Source organism: Ixodes scapularis, unplaced genomic scaffold (assembly GCF_016920785.2).
Source record: "Ixodes scapularis isolate PalLabHiFi unplaced genomic scaffold, ASM1692078v2 PGA_scaffold8__174_contigs__length_109621045, whole genome shotgun sequence".
In the NCBI taxonomy this organism is placed as follows: Eukaryota; Metazoa; Arthropoda; class Arachnida; order Ixodida; family Ixodidae; genus Ixodes; species Ixodes scapularis.
The window spans coordinates 45,978,549-45,995,115 of NW_024609883.1; the positions used below are offsets into that span (position 1 = coordinate 45,978,549).

A 16,567-nucleotide genomic window follows, 5' to 3' on the forward strand; every position below is an offset into this window, starting at 1 on the left:
TTTTGTTTTCCCTTTGAAAGTTAGCAAGGCAATCGCCCGACCCCCTATAAATTTCCTCTCGCAGCTCACAGACACGATCAAATCTATTAGTGTGGTGGAATGAGCTCATGTTGGAACTCAACTTGGGTGGTAACTTTTGGGGTTTGATGCCAACCTACAATAATGTGAAAAAGGTGTAACATTTTGCTTGCACTGCCATGCACAGCATACTATACTTAGTGACAAATTAAGAATCCATGCATGTAGCATTGCCGCGTTTCAGTTCTATTTTCTGCACGCTCCATCCACTCTGTCTCGCACTCCCCCCCCCACAGGCTCCGAGAAACTCGCATTTACACTGCAACCGCAGAAGATGGCACCCACGAGTAAGACATCCATGGAGCGCTCACACGCACTTACCTTGTATGACACCTGGCAACTTCGCGCCATCCAGTCTCCACGTACGTACACAGTTTCTCCACACTGACACATCGCATTCTGTGTTACCACTGCCTTTACCATGCTAGTATGGCAAAATGGCAATTCATTTTTCTAATTACGATTGGTCGTTGGGAAAATAACTTGTATAATGAGGAACACTATTTTTATCACCCAGGTTGATAGCCGATAAGAGCCCTTGCACCGCACAAGCAATTTTGATGACGGCGTTTTGTAAAGCTAAGAAAAACGAAACAAAACAAAAAACAAGGCATGGTTTTTGTTAACTGTGTCGCACTCCACACCCCTTGCTGTTTGGTAGTTGCCGGCAATACCACACGACATAAGCAAAGACCTAATTTAAACCCCTAAAACTCTAGACCTCACACAGAGGAAAAAAAGAACATATCACGGAATCTAGGGGAATTACGCAGGTAGTATTTGCAACAGCTCCCGTCTTGAACTCTCTCAACCTTCTTTGTTTACCTAGTTCACCAAAAGGTTGCCTGCCCTGTGAAACCACATAACAAAAAAATTACTGCCACACTATTTTTGGCAGTTACTTAGGACCACCCACATGTCACAATACCGGTCGCCGGTAGTGCTCGCAAACAAACCGAAAACTTTCTTCAAGCATTATTAAATAAGAAAATAAACTCTAAAACTTTGGCACAATGCTAGCACCACTAACTAAAAGTAGAGACAACTTCCACACTCAAAAAATTGTTGGCGACCTTATGATGGTCCGCAGCAGATGATACAAGTCATCCCGGCAAATCCTCCACTGTGAATTAGCTTGACCCAATATCTAGGCCAAGGATTTAAGATCGCGCATGCAAATCGCTTTGCTGTCCACACTTGCAGCACTCACATCTTAAAGAACAGAGGAGTGCAGCTGTAATCTAGCAGCCAACACATAGTGCGAGTCAAAGCTGCAATTTCAAGAAGAAGCCCAAGCCCTAGCCAATACCTCAGCTGTGGCTTTAAGACCCTGCATGCAAGTCACTTTGTTGTCCACACTTGCAGCACCGACATCCCGAAGACCAGAAGAGCGTGGCCGTCACCTAGCGGCCAACAACATGGGGTGCGAGCCGAAGCCGCAAGTTCAGGACGAAGCCTGAGCCCTAGCCAGTATCTCGGCTGTGGCTTCGACGATCTGAGGCCAGAGGTTCCGTTGGAGGTGTTCCTCTTCCTGGTTGAGTTCCTCAATTTGGCGCAGAGACAGGTGCAGATCCATCATGTAGTCCAGCATGCGGCGCCAGCGCCACATGAGCTCTGCCTCCTCCCGGCCGCAGCGAAATGCCAGCAGGCGCTGGTTGTCGATGAAGAGACACGCTTGATCTGTGGCCATCTGCGACTGCGTCGCGGCGTCGAAGACGTAGTCCTTGTTGCCGGAAGGTGACCCGAAGCGGAAATGACAGAAACAAAGGAAAAATCACCTGGTTTATACATTTTATCAAATGATACAAAGGTGTGGTATCACTTCATTGGGATTTTAACAAGCGTCAATTTCTACCAGAACGTAGAGCATATACCTGGGTGGTAAATTTAAGGGCGGGGAATGTGACATTATGTTACATGACCCTCCGACGTCGCGCAAACATCATAGCATCACGCGACACAATAGTGACCTCCCCGCTAAACCTTGCGGGAAAAGTCATATCTTCTGACCACATCGTGTGACATCCGATCACGTGACACCGTGATTCAAAACTGCGATGTCGATTTCCCCACTAAATTTAGCAGGAAAATTGATGTCACATGACACAACAAGAAAGGCCCGTGGAGGGCTCCCATGCAAAGGTATCGCTTTAAAAGGAAGACGACAGTTGTCAAAGGTCAAGCACGAGACTTAGGTATTCAGTCTCTCAACTTTGCTCAAGCCAAAAAAAAAAAAAAAATAATTGTAGAACCCTTTCATTTAAAGTGAAGATCGAGAACCAGCAAAGCTGTTATCTTTACGACGTCTAGGACGACCTCAAGGACAACCTCGAGGACAACGCTTAGAGGACGACACCTAGAAAATGACGCCTAGGATGACCTCGAGGACGATGTCTAGGATGACCTCAAGGACAACGTCTAGGACGACCTCAAGGACTTCTAGGACGACCTCGAGGACGACTTGCAGGACAACCTCGAAGACAATATCTAGGACGACCTTGAGGACAAGTCTAGGACGTTCTCGAGGACGATGCCTAGAGATGGTAACAAGGGATCAGGACCTCACTATCTAATAATGCCAAGGAAGGCTGACTCACGCTGGTTGCCCCCTCTTTTTATTTTTATTTATTCATACTCGTCACGACCAATAGGAAGTTTTCTGTCGACATGTGAGGGCGCATTTTTTCCCAGAACCTAGCGTATAATAGCTTTGCCGTAAAAAAAAAAAGCGCAAGGAACCTAAGCTGCAATCTTATGTGCTGTACTTTGTTTTCAATATTTGTCTTGGCCGGCTCCCACTGAACTTCACAGGAGTCGGTCTCAATAGAACCCAAAACTAGGCTAAAACTAAGCTACCATACAAATGCATGTAAGGGCCACACTTTTTTCTTCTTGAAAGTTTGGGGCCAATCTTTTAGGTTCAGCCCCTACAAAATGAAAACAAAATAGTTTTGGATGTGCACAGGGATGAAACTGGGCAAAGCAGCGTTGGAACAATGTTGGGAGCAGAAAAACTTTTTGGAGCAGACTGACAGCAGCAAAAACAATGTCTTGGAGCAAATTGGGAGCAGCGTACGAGTTCTAAGAATGTTAAAATAGAGGCTAAATGTCACCTGGTTTTCAAAACTAAAGAAAATCTGGCATTCAGGTAACTCCACGTAAACTTCACGGTAGATTGAATCAAATTTTTGGTTGCAAATATTTTTCAGAAAATTATGGTGCAAATTACACAAGAGATATATGAGCAAAACTGCACTTAACAGTGTGACACATGATAAAACCAACTTGCAAAGAGGTAAAACTAAACAGTTACAAATAGCTTTTATTGTTCAGCATTGACTACTAAGGTGTACCGAAAAATAAAAATGCAAGTACAAAAATGGTCTTAAATTTTTCAGTACTACAATAAGATAATAAATGCCTAGTACATACAACTCTCTTGGGCCTTCGTCAATTTCTCACGGATAGATACACTGTACTTTTTCGAGATTCTGAGCCAATTTCGCATTAGTCTCTGCTAACAGCACTCCCCTCCGTCTCCTTCTTTTTTTTTCTTTTTTTTTCAAACCGGTCTTATTCGATGTCTGCGCATGCTCAAGCATAGTTCACGAACAGATGATGCGCTGTTCAAGTTGTCGCTCTTCTTCCTGAAGGCGAGCTCTCTTCCTACTCACTTACGTCGCATCACTGTTCTTCCTCTTATGCCTCTCGTCGTCTTGCTTTTCGACCTCTAGCCTTTCTGTGCAAAACTTATGAGACTTCTTCACAGTTTGCAGCAAGTCTGCTGTCAAGATACTTTCGTGACATCACTGTCAAATCACTGAAAAGCGCAATCACAATCTGGCAGCTCGTATCTTGCTCCGCAATACGCCTCATTGCTTGCTCGCCTTTGTTCCCAAGTTTTCTGCGTGGGGATGCGCCCCCCCCCCCCCCCCCCCCACACGTTTGCTCCACCAATCAGATCTCTGGATAAGACGACTCCAGGACTTCAGAAAAGCGCGTTGAGCATGCAGCAACGGCAGCTAACGTTGGTGGCAGCAACATTCAGATACAGATTTTTGGATTCGGATCCACTGGCATCCCATTTGGGTCGGAAGTTCCGGTGTCAATGCTGCCAACAGAAACTGCGACGGCTAATTTCAACGAGGCTGGTTTATAATTTCAGCTTGGGCGCACCTTGCAGCAATTTTCTTCTTATTCATACTTTTGTATCAGTGTGGCGCATGAAAAGTCGTTAGGCGCACAGTGGCGCAATTGGCGCAGCAGTTCCATCCCTGTGTGCATCAAAAAATGTATGTACTTGCTATCGCAAGCAGTGGTCTCGAGTGCGTTTAATTCGGTCTCGATCGTCTTACCACGCGGTATTTTCGGTGCTTGAGTCTGGCCAGCACTAACAGTGGCCAGAGTTACCCTTCTTCAGTCGTCCAGTAAGCGGCTTTTCAGAGTTCATGCTAGCCATTTATTTCGTAAAATTTCACTTTGACGTCCATTTTGATGTTAACGTCGAGCGGCTGCAGCGTACCAGTCAGCCTGCCTTGGACTGCGCACTTTGACCAGCACCGTACGCAGATCTTGTCGACACCGTATTCGCAACCTGTTGCACGTCTGCCGCACTTCAAGGCATAAGTGACAGTTCCAAAGTACTTGCCCACTGCCCCTAGTTTGTGGGGCCAGCATAAACCAACTTATCAGAACGAAACATTCACGAAGCCTAACGGCAATGTTCGGAAACCCGAGCGATCAATTTCCTAGCAGCCACTATCACACGGGCGAAAGGCGACCGCGGATGATACGAAAACATAGGATAGATTTCCAAAGCTTTTATCCCGCAATATTTCGTATCTGCCCTTCAAAACGCGGCAAGAAACGCAAGCAGAGGCGCATACATGGTGGGGTAAAAATGGCAAAGTGGAGACGCAGAGCATGTGCCACACTGCGAAAACGGTCGGTGCGCCTCGAAAAGGGGGAAGGGGGTTAATACATAGATTTTTTTAAATATTTTGTTCTAAACATGGAAGGTACGGCTTGTACATGACGAGTGCGGCCCATACAAGCAATTATTTGCTAACCATATTTGTTGGAGTCAAGCCCAACCTATTTTAAAAACAGAGAATGCACTTCAGCTCAGCAGCTCGTCGGAAAAGATTCTACTCCGTTTCACCTTACGATGAATGCCGCAGACACTATGAGCCATACCAGCCAATCCAGCACTGCGATTGTATCACGTGACTATGTGCCCTGCGCGTCACTATGACCCTCCGACGATCACGCGACACCCGTACGGCAACGCACTGGGTCCTACGGCTCGTAGTGTCTGATGCAGCCCACTGCAAGGTGAAACAGTATAAAAAACGACATGGAGCAGGTGTTCGGCACTCTGCAAAGTAATCTTGATCTTCACAATGTATATAGCGGTGAAAGTTACGACACCACACTCACCCCATGCAGCGGCGATAATGCTGTTTGACAAAAGAGAGGTTTTGAGTTTGTTATGGATTGTACATCAGTTCTTGTGGAGTTTAGGCTTCATCAGCTAGCATTCCCAATGCTATTAAAAAATATGAGAACATTAAAACTTGGGTTTGGGCTAGTTGGTGCATTACTGAATAAAAGGTTAAAAAGCGCGAACAAACGAGGACAATAAAGAAACACGGACGACAGAACAGGCGCTTCTGTTTGAAGCGCCTGTCCTGTCGTCCGTGTTTCTTAATTGTCCTCGTTTGTTCGCGCTTTTTAACCTTTTATTCAGTATGAGAACATGTTCTTATCGCTGAGGTTCATACCTAAACTAAACAGGAAAATTCGATTTCTAATGATGATAGAGGACACAGGACTTGCAGCCCTTGTAACGTCGAGACTCCGACGACGGCTGCGCCAAGCGAGTTCAGTTGGGAATGACAAACTTCACACCGATTTACGAGAACTGTCTGCCGAGTGGGCAAGTGGATCATTCCAGGGCCTGAGAGGGAAGTGTTTGGCTCACCTCTGCGAGATCCAGGGTGAGTCCTGCAAAGAGGATGAGGTGGAGGGAGGTGACGAGGGTGCAGTCGTACACGGTGGTCGGCTGGTGCTCGGAGGGCTTCATGGCGCTCAGGTAAACCAGCCAAGGGTGCTCGTATTCAGGAGGCTTGCGGTGGAGCAGGGACTCTTCAGACACCAACGACCGCTTCGAGTTCCTGGTATAGAAACATGTCCGTTTGTTAAAAAAAGCAAGTGCCACCAATATTGATTTTTTTTATGGGGGAGGGGGGGGGGGGCGACTTTCTTGCTAACACGAGGAAGAAACAAATTTCGGCAATTAGCTATTAATCGACACCATGGGTTATCAAGCTAGATTCCTAGGAACGCGGCGGTTCCCTAGACTACCTTCGTAGGTTCCCTGATCTTTCCAATACCATAGACCGTCCATACTCCTAAATACTGCCGCGCGCATGACCGAGAAGGAACGCTTTTCCAAACTTCTAGAAGATTACAGTTTTCTTTTTCCCAGAGTGTAAAAGTTAAGGAGGCTGACACGACCTTGCTGAGTAAGTCTTGCCAGAGTTCACTGTCGAATGTTCTAGATCGAATATTCGAGATACCGAGTGTGGCAGACAAGGAGCCGAGTGTATTAGATAAAAGCCGAGCGTGGCCTTGCCAACTCGCTCTCTGTCGCAATCTCATTTTAGCCGACGCTGCTATGTTTGCTTCTGCCTTTTCGACGCCCGATTATCTGTTTCGTTTCTGGCAAAAGTTTGCCGCACTCATGACCGAGAAGGAACACTTGACGGTCATGCACACGGCAATATAAACCATATTTCTAATTCAAGCACTGTTTTAGTAGATCTGAGCCATCCATTACTGCACGAGGTGCCAGACACTCCCTAGTATTTTCATTATTGTTTACAAGGTCTGTAGGCCTCTACGTAGCCTTACTGCATTAATGCTGGAACTGGCATGGGGGGGGGGGGGGGGGGGGAGGAGGGTTTTGGCTGCGATTTAAGGATTCAAGGCAGGTGTTGGTTTCTCAAAATTGAAAACCCCTGACCTACATATTCAGCGCACTGTCGAGCTGTCTGCCAAAGCAATGTTCTAAAATTTCCCGACTTTTCCAAGTTTTTCTTTGACCACTCTGTTGGACTCCTAAGGGGCACAATGTGTCTGAAATCCAGTTACTATCTGGCTACAATGAAGCGATCACAATTTCCCATTCCCGTTGGCACTTCTTCAATGCATTCGTGTCCATTTTTAGAGAAGGAAATTGAGCAGCTTTTGCAGAAATAGCGAAGAAAAATTTTGTGATAATTTAAATAAAGAATAAAATTCAGAAAGATCATTAAGTCTCTGAACGCTGCACTTTGCTGCTGTGGCCAAGAAGCCATCCAGAACAGGCTGCAGAAGATGCTGGAAAGGCTGCCGGCAACACTCTCTGCGTCGCCTGCTCCCTGCTCCTCTGGGAAGCGGCTTTATCACATTGCACGCCGTCGTGGCATGCCAATAGGGGCGTTCGGAGCGCTAGCAACAACGTACCGGCGGAGAGTGCAAAAAGAGCCTAGATTTAAGAGGGGGAGCAGTAAGTATGCCTGCATTCGATTTTCGTGTGGTCAGTGTGGCGAGGAAACTGGGCAGAGAGGCCGACACTTTGCAAAAGGTGAATGCTTTTCAGTTCTGACTCTTTGCATGCTGCAGCTCATATTGCAAACGCGGCCCAGAAACCACGTAACCCTGATCGAGCAGTTGCCCCATCTCTTAAATCTAGGCTCTTTATACTGACAACAAACAAGCTTGAGTGCGAACTCGGTGCCGTGTGCGCGTCTTTGTTTGCTTCGTGATCCGTGGCGGCGTCTAGTGAGGTTGCTCTTGCGGGAAAGTCTACTTCACTCAAGCACTGATTCGGCAAATTATCGCCACTCAACGATGGAGAGTCCTGGCACTGCCGGCACCTCTATGGAGAAAACAAAGGCAATCTCCTTGAATCAAAAGCGTGCCATCCTCGACGGAGTGCGCATAAATGTAAAGAATGACGTCCACTGCCGGCATCCTCTGCGGGGCTGTCACAGCTGTCCATACGTACAGTCGAATCTCGTTAATTCGAACACGCTTAATTCAAACTTTCGGTTTATTCAAACTGACGCTGTGGTCCGGACTACACTACATGTAATTCAATGTGCAAAAACGCCCGGTAATTCGAACGCTTAAACGTCCGCGCCGGTTAATTCGAACATCCTGCGCTGCAAAGCATGCCTTCAGGAGCGGGCTAACTCACGCGACAGAGCCTCCACGTCTCCAGTTCCTAATAGCCATGACAACCAATAACATGGTGACCTTGAATGCTGCGATGAGCGGTGCGGTACACTCTTGCATGGTGACGGTGCTGCGCCGCTGCTGTTCAGCGCGTTTTCAGCAGGAGTGCGACAGTACTGTTTTTTGCCTTGCACTCGCGCACTGCTGCGGTTCGGTGCGTTTTCGGCGGGAGTGCAACAGTTTCGTTTCTTGCCTTGCACTTGCACGTTGCTGCAGTTCAACGTATTTCCGGTGGCGTGCGACTGACGTTTGCTGCACAGCTGCTCTTCGGCGCGTTTTCGGCGGGAGTGCAACAGTTTCGTTTCTTGCCTTGCACTTGCACGTTACTGCAGTTTGGCGTGTCTTCGGTGGGCGCGCGACCGACGTTAAATCGATTCCAAGCGTCATGGCGAGCCAGGGCACGAATCGCCCACTAAAGGACCTCAAGACTAAGGTAAAGATACTGCAAAAAGTTTACCAAGGCACCCTTTCCAAGACAAAAATGGCGAAGAAACACAGCATCACGAAGAGCACTCTATCAACATACAAAAAGAATGGGGAGGCTATCTTCACTGGATATGAGAAGGAGCATAAACCTTCCAGGAAGAGGCTGCGGACGTCGGCACATCCCCAGCTTGAAGACGCTCTCGTCATGTGGATAGAACAGGTTCGTAGCAGAAACCTTCCACTGATTGAGTCAATAATTGCACTCAAGGCGATGGAGTTCGCAAGCCAGATGGCTATTGAAGGATTTTCGGCATCGAACAGGTGGCTGTCGCGGTTTAAGGAACGTCACGGCCTTACTTTTAAGACTGTATGTGGCGAGAAGGTGGATGTGGACAGAGCCGCATGCGAAGAGTGCTATCCGGGGAGCTGAAGGATTGCCTTGCTACTCGCTCGACGACGTGTTTAATGCGGACGAGACGGTGGTATATTACAAATTGCTCCCGAAAAAAAACAATCGCTTTTCACGGCGACGACTGCGCAGGCGGGAAAAGGAAAAGGAGCAAAGAAAGGCTTACGAAATGTCCTGGAACTCGTCACTCATGTGTTAGCTCAGTGCACATGCGCCGCCCAACGCAGCGCTGCACGTAAGTACTCTATTTAAGGAGCCTTCGTTAATTCGAACTTCGTTGAATCGAAAAAATTTTCGGTCCCCCTCGAGTTTGAATTAACGAGATTCGACTGTAGCAGGATCTTTTTTCGATTGGAGCTTCTCGCAGTTGATGAGAAGTAGCTTCCATCTAGCAAAGGACGCGTGCAGGGAAGTCTCGACAGTTTTCTGAAGGTTCGATAAACATGTGCCCGTGACAACCAGTATTATATATATACCGTAAAATACCGGGCAAGCGCCCAGTCACATTGGAGATAATCGCAAAAAGATAGGGGATGGGCGCTTGTCTGGTCATCAATTTTACATATAAATGTACTGTGCATATTTTCTCAGATCTCACAAATTTGGTAATGGGCACTTAATGTGGAATGGGCGGATGCACGGTATATATATATATATATTCTTTTTTTCAGGTTATTTGTAAGAGCTTATATATAACGAAGGGACGGATATAGCGAAGCGATTTCAGATTCCCGCTGACTTAGTTATAACTGGTCTCGACAGTATATCGGAGGGCTTTGCCAGTTCGAACTTCGAGACGCCTCCCTCCACACGGGCAGTAGAAATGACATCAACCACCATGCTATGGACAGTCCGTAGAAACAGACAATTTGTGGAGAAGCTGAAAAGACAACCAATTGTATCGTGAAAACATCTGGCGAAGGTGCCACACACAGGAAGTCCATTCAAGGATGCAGTGATGATAAAGAGGGAAGTTCATCTTTGTGCACGCATTTCGAGACAAGGTGATTGTGCTGAATCTCCAGGGTCCCCTTCACTTGAATGATGTCAAAGAAGATGGAGTATCATGCTGTTGGACGTCGCAATCCTGGCGGTTGGGCGTAGAGGTTATGAAAAAAAGTGATTGAGAAGAGGAGTTTCGTTGTCGTTACGGCATCTTAATTCCCGGCTGCCGAAGCTTCCACAGACTGTCAGACTGGAAAGCAGCCTGCAGCAGAACAAGCCTGTGACACATCCACCATTGCTATGCGACAGCAACAGGAAAGCGGTCGGCAACAGCACAACACCCCTACAATGTGAGGAGGTGGTAATCAAGGGACAACTCCATTAAAAGCGTTAAACGCGTACCGGCACCGTACCGACACTCCGGGTTCCCCCAAGTTTTCCTGGCACGCTCGGATAGCTACCGTCCCACGGACGCATCGTGGGCAGTTGCAACCGGCCAATCTAAGAATTCAAATCGCCCGGAGGACGCACAGGCAGACGAAGTCGACGGCGTTGCGCATTAGCTGGTTCCTGCCCTTGAAGCGACCCTTGCAGACGCGCAGCACTTGCGGGTACAGCGCTGCCGTCAGGACTCCCGACATGAGGGGGGCCATGCACCACGACTTGCCGTCAAACAGCTCCACGCCGCTGCCCTTCAGTGTCTCTGTCAGCATAAGGCTGCGGGTCAGGCTTTTTTCAAACTCCTGCTTCAGACCTGCAAACGGACAGCAGGAACGTACAAGCTAACCCTGTTACAACGGCCTCGCTTACCATAACAGATTGCAAAGACTTTCCTTACTACGGTCGCTGTCAAGAACGGCGGGGAGGTTCTTCAGTTGTGCCACCTCCAGTATGAGCTTTTTACCTCTGACTACGCTTCGGTGCCTTGCGAGCCTCAAATGGATACACGCAGCCAGAGCATGGCAAAAGGCAACGAGCGCGTGCCAGAGGCTGGGTGTCGGAAAGAGATGCCCTGCCGTTCTTATATAGTCGGCGACTGAACCGTTATTTAATGTAGTGCAAATATTAAAATTTTCAAATCATTGTTTCAAATAACATGCTATCGATTTTTGCTTCGAAATGACCTCAGATGTTTATACTTTTCGAGGTGTCAATCGTGGCAGGTTAGCCTTGTTGAGTGCGCAGTGCAAGGCAGGTTAGCCTTGCACTGCGGGGAAGCAATACCCGCGAACACTGCGGGTATCACTTCTTTACGGTGCTCGGATGTTCGCTGAGAAGCACACTCAATGGGGCTAACCTGCCGCGATTAATTACCGTATTTATTCGAATATAGGTCGACCTTTTTTTTTCGGAAATGTTGTCAAAAATTAAGGGTCGACCTACAATCGTGACCAAAGAGTTTCGACCCAATTCGCGACCAAAATTTGAAACCCTACCGAGGGTATGGAGCTATCAATCACCTAGCCGGCGTCGCGGTAGAGCCGCGCGGCTTCTTGTTTCAAAAAGCTTTTGATGCACAAAAACAACCGAACAGCAGCAGCCGACAGCCCGTGGCCGCCGGCAACGGCTCTCGCGCGCATTCCCTCGGCGTCGGGTTTCGCCATCACGCATCACGCCTGTAGCGTTCCCCTCGCTGGGCAAGGGGGAAGGGGAGGGAGAGGAACGCGATGCACCATGCACTTTGCCCTCCTATGCGCTCCATTCCTCTTTCGCAAACGCGCCAAAAAAAAAAAAAAAAAAAAAAACGGAGGTACTTTCGTTTGTTTTTTTCGGCGGGTCGCGTGTTGCTCACGGGGCTCGCAGCGTTGCTCGTGTCTTTATATTTGGTCTTTCGTCGCTCGCCCGTCTCCACCTTCTTTCGTTTCTTCTCGTCGTCATTTTACAACGGTGTCAGTGAGGTATTGTTGCCAATTTGCGAGGATGTCTACCAAGCTGACGAAGCTTCGGACGACGATATATCCGGAAGTTCTGACGATGATTAAGTTTCTGACATCGCCCTGTGATTTAGCTGAGAGTGCTGTAAATAAAGGTTTGTTTCTTTTGCCCTAACTTTCCCCTGTTCCTTAAAAAAAAAAAAAAGAAAGGTCGACCTATATTTGAATTATTTTTTTTTTTTTATTCTCGGTGGGCTCAATAAATAGGGGTCGACCTATTTTCGTGGTCGACCTATTTTCGGGTAAATACGGTATGTGAGATTATATGTGAGGCAGTGATGTCTTGAAAGCCCATGTTCATTACTTGTAACAGTACTTGCAAAACAAGCTAGCTGGTAGTGATTCATGGTAATAAAACCCGAGACTCAGTAACACAGAAGGGGATAAACACAACAAAACGTATCAAACACAGCTGTGTTCGGGACGTGTTGTGTTTGTCCCCTTCTGTGTTCCTGAGTCACACGTTTTATTACCATGATTTAATATTAGTGCTTGTTTTATTATTGTCAAATTTAAAATAGATGAAAATATTTGCATATAACAAGTAGATTTATAAATCCCCTTGATCAGGATAGCTTCGACAAATCACTCGCTTTCATGTGACAGTTCATATATATAATTACATTAAAATTGACCGAGCTTAGAAGTGGACAAGTGACAGGTTCGGAGCAACCTCTACAGTTAAGCTCGATTTTTGTTCAAACAGAGTGCACGCTGGTAAAAAAAAAAAAAAGAAAAGCTTTGAGAAACTATTTAATATTTGATTACAAAATATTTGGCCCAAATCACCATTCACTTCAAACTAAAAATGCACCATTGGCACGTGATTACCAGAGTTTACAGGATCCTATTTAAGGCTGCCAAACGCTCCCCAAAGGCATTTATTTGAAACGAATGTCATCGGAAAAATAAACGCGTCACGAGAAAACGGTTGCTTCCAATGCTCTCGTTATTCTTTCAAGCCTACGACGAAAGAACTGTGCACGAAAAAAGGCTTGAGGTACACCTAAGCACTTCTTATGAGTTGTGAATGCGAAAGCGTGCACGCCGCCCTTCTGCTCCCTTGTTTTGTTTTTTTTTTTTGTTGTTTTTTTCACTTGCGGTGACGGTTGGAGACAAAGTCCTCGGCGCGCTAACCCTGGGCGTGGAGCGGAGGAGCCGCCGCCTCAAGGACACGCAGTGCCGTGGGTGGCGGGCGTTGAAACTGACGCGCAGCGGCCAATGGGAGCCTCGTCGACACGTGCCAGCCAATGAGACTGGAGCCGAAATCCATCAGCTTTACTCCGCTCCTTTGGGATCGGGGAAACTAGGTGCTGTTTGGCTAGGCTTTTTGCGTGGTTTCATAGCTGGGGGCTGGCTTCACTTGGAGAAAGGATTTAAGGTGCCATTCGGCACGGTTTCAAAGCTGATGACGTCGGCTTGCTCCATGGGACCAGTTAATGCTTTCGCGTTAAAATTAGAAGATATGTATGCACGTCGGAAGCGTTCTGGGGCTACCCGACAGGTGGCACCAGCGTTTTCTCCCGTCACAAGCGGTCGTAAACGATTGCAATAGACCCGGTCCCACGCAGATGGAATTCTGTGAACCGGCCCTCGAAGCGTTTTGAGAATTCCGTGGACGAGACTCCAAGGAAGGGAGAGCTCGCCTTGCGCTGTCTTCAGGCAGAACATGTTGAGAGAGTGCTGCTGACAGAAACGATGCTGCTCCAGCGGAGAGTCGAGCTGGCTCCACCTTGAGAAGATCTCGGCAAGGGCCAGGTGATCGCTCCTCATGCTCGGGTCGTGGCAGGCCTTCACCTGCACGCGTGTGGGGCGGCACAGTCAAAATGGCTGGTACCAAGAAACCGTCTTGTCTCCAGATAACTCTCAACTTTGGACTTCCTTCGTTCGTGTACTGAGAAGAACCACGAGTGTGTGGGACTTCTTGATGGCAATGCCAATCCGAGATGCAGCTCTAAACAAGATGGTGACAAAAGGCAAGATTCTCTGGTTGGTCACATCGCATCTGAAGCGTCCAAGACAGATTCGGACATTTGACAAATCTCTAACACATGAGTTCCCTGAACTAGATTCCTAGGAAACTGGGGGTCCCCCAGAGTACCCTCGGGAGCTCTGGGACCTCCTAAACTTCCTCGGCCCCTAGATAGAGCGATTTTCTATTTTGAGTATTACTTAAGCAGACCCGAGCCACTCACTAATGCATAACTGCCATAAAATCCAATAAGAACGCCCAGTCAAACGAAACAAAGAAAGATAAATGGTGAAAAGTATGGGGCAAGCAATTTCTAAGATGCGACAAAAAAAAACCTTTTTTAAAAATTAGCGACAAACACTGGGGCACCTGCTACAAACCGCAAGACGCGGAATAGACATCGCAGATCGCAAGCACAGCAAATTCACGCTTCACATTGCAATAAAAATACGAGAATTCCCTATCAACTCTGGAGTCCCGGGAAACAATACCGCAGATTATGGAGGCAGTAGTGTAGTTTCACAATGGGGGTTGCAGCGACGAAAGCAAGAAAGTGTTGGAGTCGTACCCATCTGATGCTCTTGCTGCTGGATTCCCGGTCCGTAAACAAGTTTGAGGTTTCAGACAGCAGGGCAGCAAGAGACAGCACCGGGCCCAGGCATCTGCATTTTGTTTAAAAAGGCAAGAGACAATGAACGACAAAAAAACACTTTACTTGGCACAAGCAGAGAAGTATAAAGGCTGGTTTGCACATTTGAAATTGAGCGGGAACACCTCCGATCTATGAATAATTAGATATATCACGCATCATCATTTGGCCATGTGCTTGAAACAATTCTGAAATTATTAGGAGAGACAATTTTTCCTAGACAGTGCAAAGATGTGATCGAGCAAATCCAGCAAATCCTTCAGTCTAGTTATACATAGATCGGAGGTGTTCCAGGATGCCAGTAGATGGGGCCAGCATGTGCTCTTGTTGTCGGCAGTTACAAGCAGCTGCAACGTAGTCGACCAAACACAAGTGCATAAACTGGACTTAGAGCGGCACTGTTGCATTTGTTTTGTTGTGTGAAACGACAAAGTTGTAGTCATACACATGCAGAAAAAAATTTCCAAATGAGTGCGCACTCGTTTTAATTTTTTTTGTGCCCTTCTCTACCACTCCTCACCTCCTCGCTTCTTTTGATTTGCGACCTCAAATATGAAATTTACAAGCTTTATAAGCGACATTTCTTTAACATTTAATAACGGCATGTGTAAAACATGTTTTTTAATGCAATGGCAAATGCACTACAGCCCTTCTTTTTGGAAATCCGAAAATCGAAGTCTGGTGTGATGTCGCCTCCTGGCTTTTTATACTCCCTCGGAAAATGTGGCGCCGCTCTACTCATGTAGCAGAGGATGATCGGTGAGTCGGGGAATCGCACGAAGTGGTCATTTTTAGGTGCCCAACGACCTCTCAGACTTTGAAAAAAAAAAATCGTCAAACAATCAAAACAACTGGGTTTGGTGTCTGTGAAACATAGTTTCGGTTATGACTCCACTGGTGCGGCCTTTCACGCAGAATCGGCGCAATGTGGCCCCTCACATCGCTCATAAAAGTTTGCTGCGCGGTCTCTTTAACCTTGCACCGTTTCAGGAATTTGAGATCGCTGAAAGGGCCCTAAAAGAACTTCAAACTCTGTAGTCAAGCGTTGTCTGCTCGCAGTGATAGGCAGCCACACACGAAGGAAACCAATTGTTTGCGGAACGCCGGCGAAAACGACACTTCGGGTGGTGGCGATTCGGAGGCGTCAGAGAAACTTGACTCGCAGGACGGCTCAATATTTGACGTCACTGCACTGGCGCCGAACGCGCGGGAACTTCAAATTCGGCATTTGGAAATTGTTTTTTTACTTCACAAAAACTGAATTCCCAAGTTTCGTGCAGTTGCACCATAACTCTGAACCTTCGCGGCAGAGGCCATGCTTGGGGACCTCATCAGTTGACGACATGTGCCACAGCATGGCCTGAACAGCTTTCTTCATGGCTGGCACGTCGTCCCTGTGGCTCCTCAGGGCGCTGTCGTAAAGGTTTGTGAGCTTCTTGATTTCGCCCCGAGTTAGTCATCCCTTCCCTCCAAGTTGCTCACCTTGGGCCGCAACCCTTGTCAAGGTGTGGAAGGTCCGGCTATCTCCATCCGAGAGCATCGTCGTGTAGTCACCGACTGATTTTTCGGACGCCGATTATTCGGACATGTCCGATTATTCAGACATATTTGCCAAATTGTCACTCACCCCAAAGAGTTAATGTATACTAACATTGACTGAAATTTCGGACGCCATGAAGCTTATGCACGATATTTCAGACAAAATTTGCGCGATTTCCTTAGTTTACGGCCACAAAACAGCCGCTGCGATATTGTCACGAATGACAAGTGATAAGGCGATAATAACTGAAGAAACTAAATGTTTAATGGGGCAAACTTGTGCCCAAAAATGAAAAAGGGAACAGAAGAAAGTAGAGCGTCGCGGGCGTCGA

At 47.3% G+C, this 16,567-nt stretch overlaps 1 protein-coding gene across 1 annotated transcript in view; it reads right to left on the bottom strand.

Moving 5' to 3' along the window:
- Positions 1–1,127: 1,127 nt before the first annotated feature.
- Positions 1,128–16,567, bottom strand: part of LOC120837820 (ATP-dependent RNA helicase DHX30) — a 63,033-nt gene continuing 47,593 nt past the window's right edge. The window contains exons 13-17 of the mRNA XM_040207429.2: positions 14,616–14,709; positions 13,722–13,872; positions 10,673–10,895; positions 6,062–6,254; positions 1,128–1,801 (exon numbers count right to left, since the gene is read on the bottom strand). Coding sequence (XP_040063363.1) covers positions 1,523–1,801; positions 6,062–6,254; positions 10,673–10,895; positions 13,722–13,872; positions 14,616–14,709 — 940 coding nt within the window. The 3' untranslated portion in view covers positions 1,128–1,522. The remainder of the gene's footprint in view (positions 1,802–6,061; positions 6,255–10,672; positions 10,896–13,721; positions 13,873–14,615; positions 14,710–16,567) is intronic.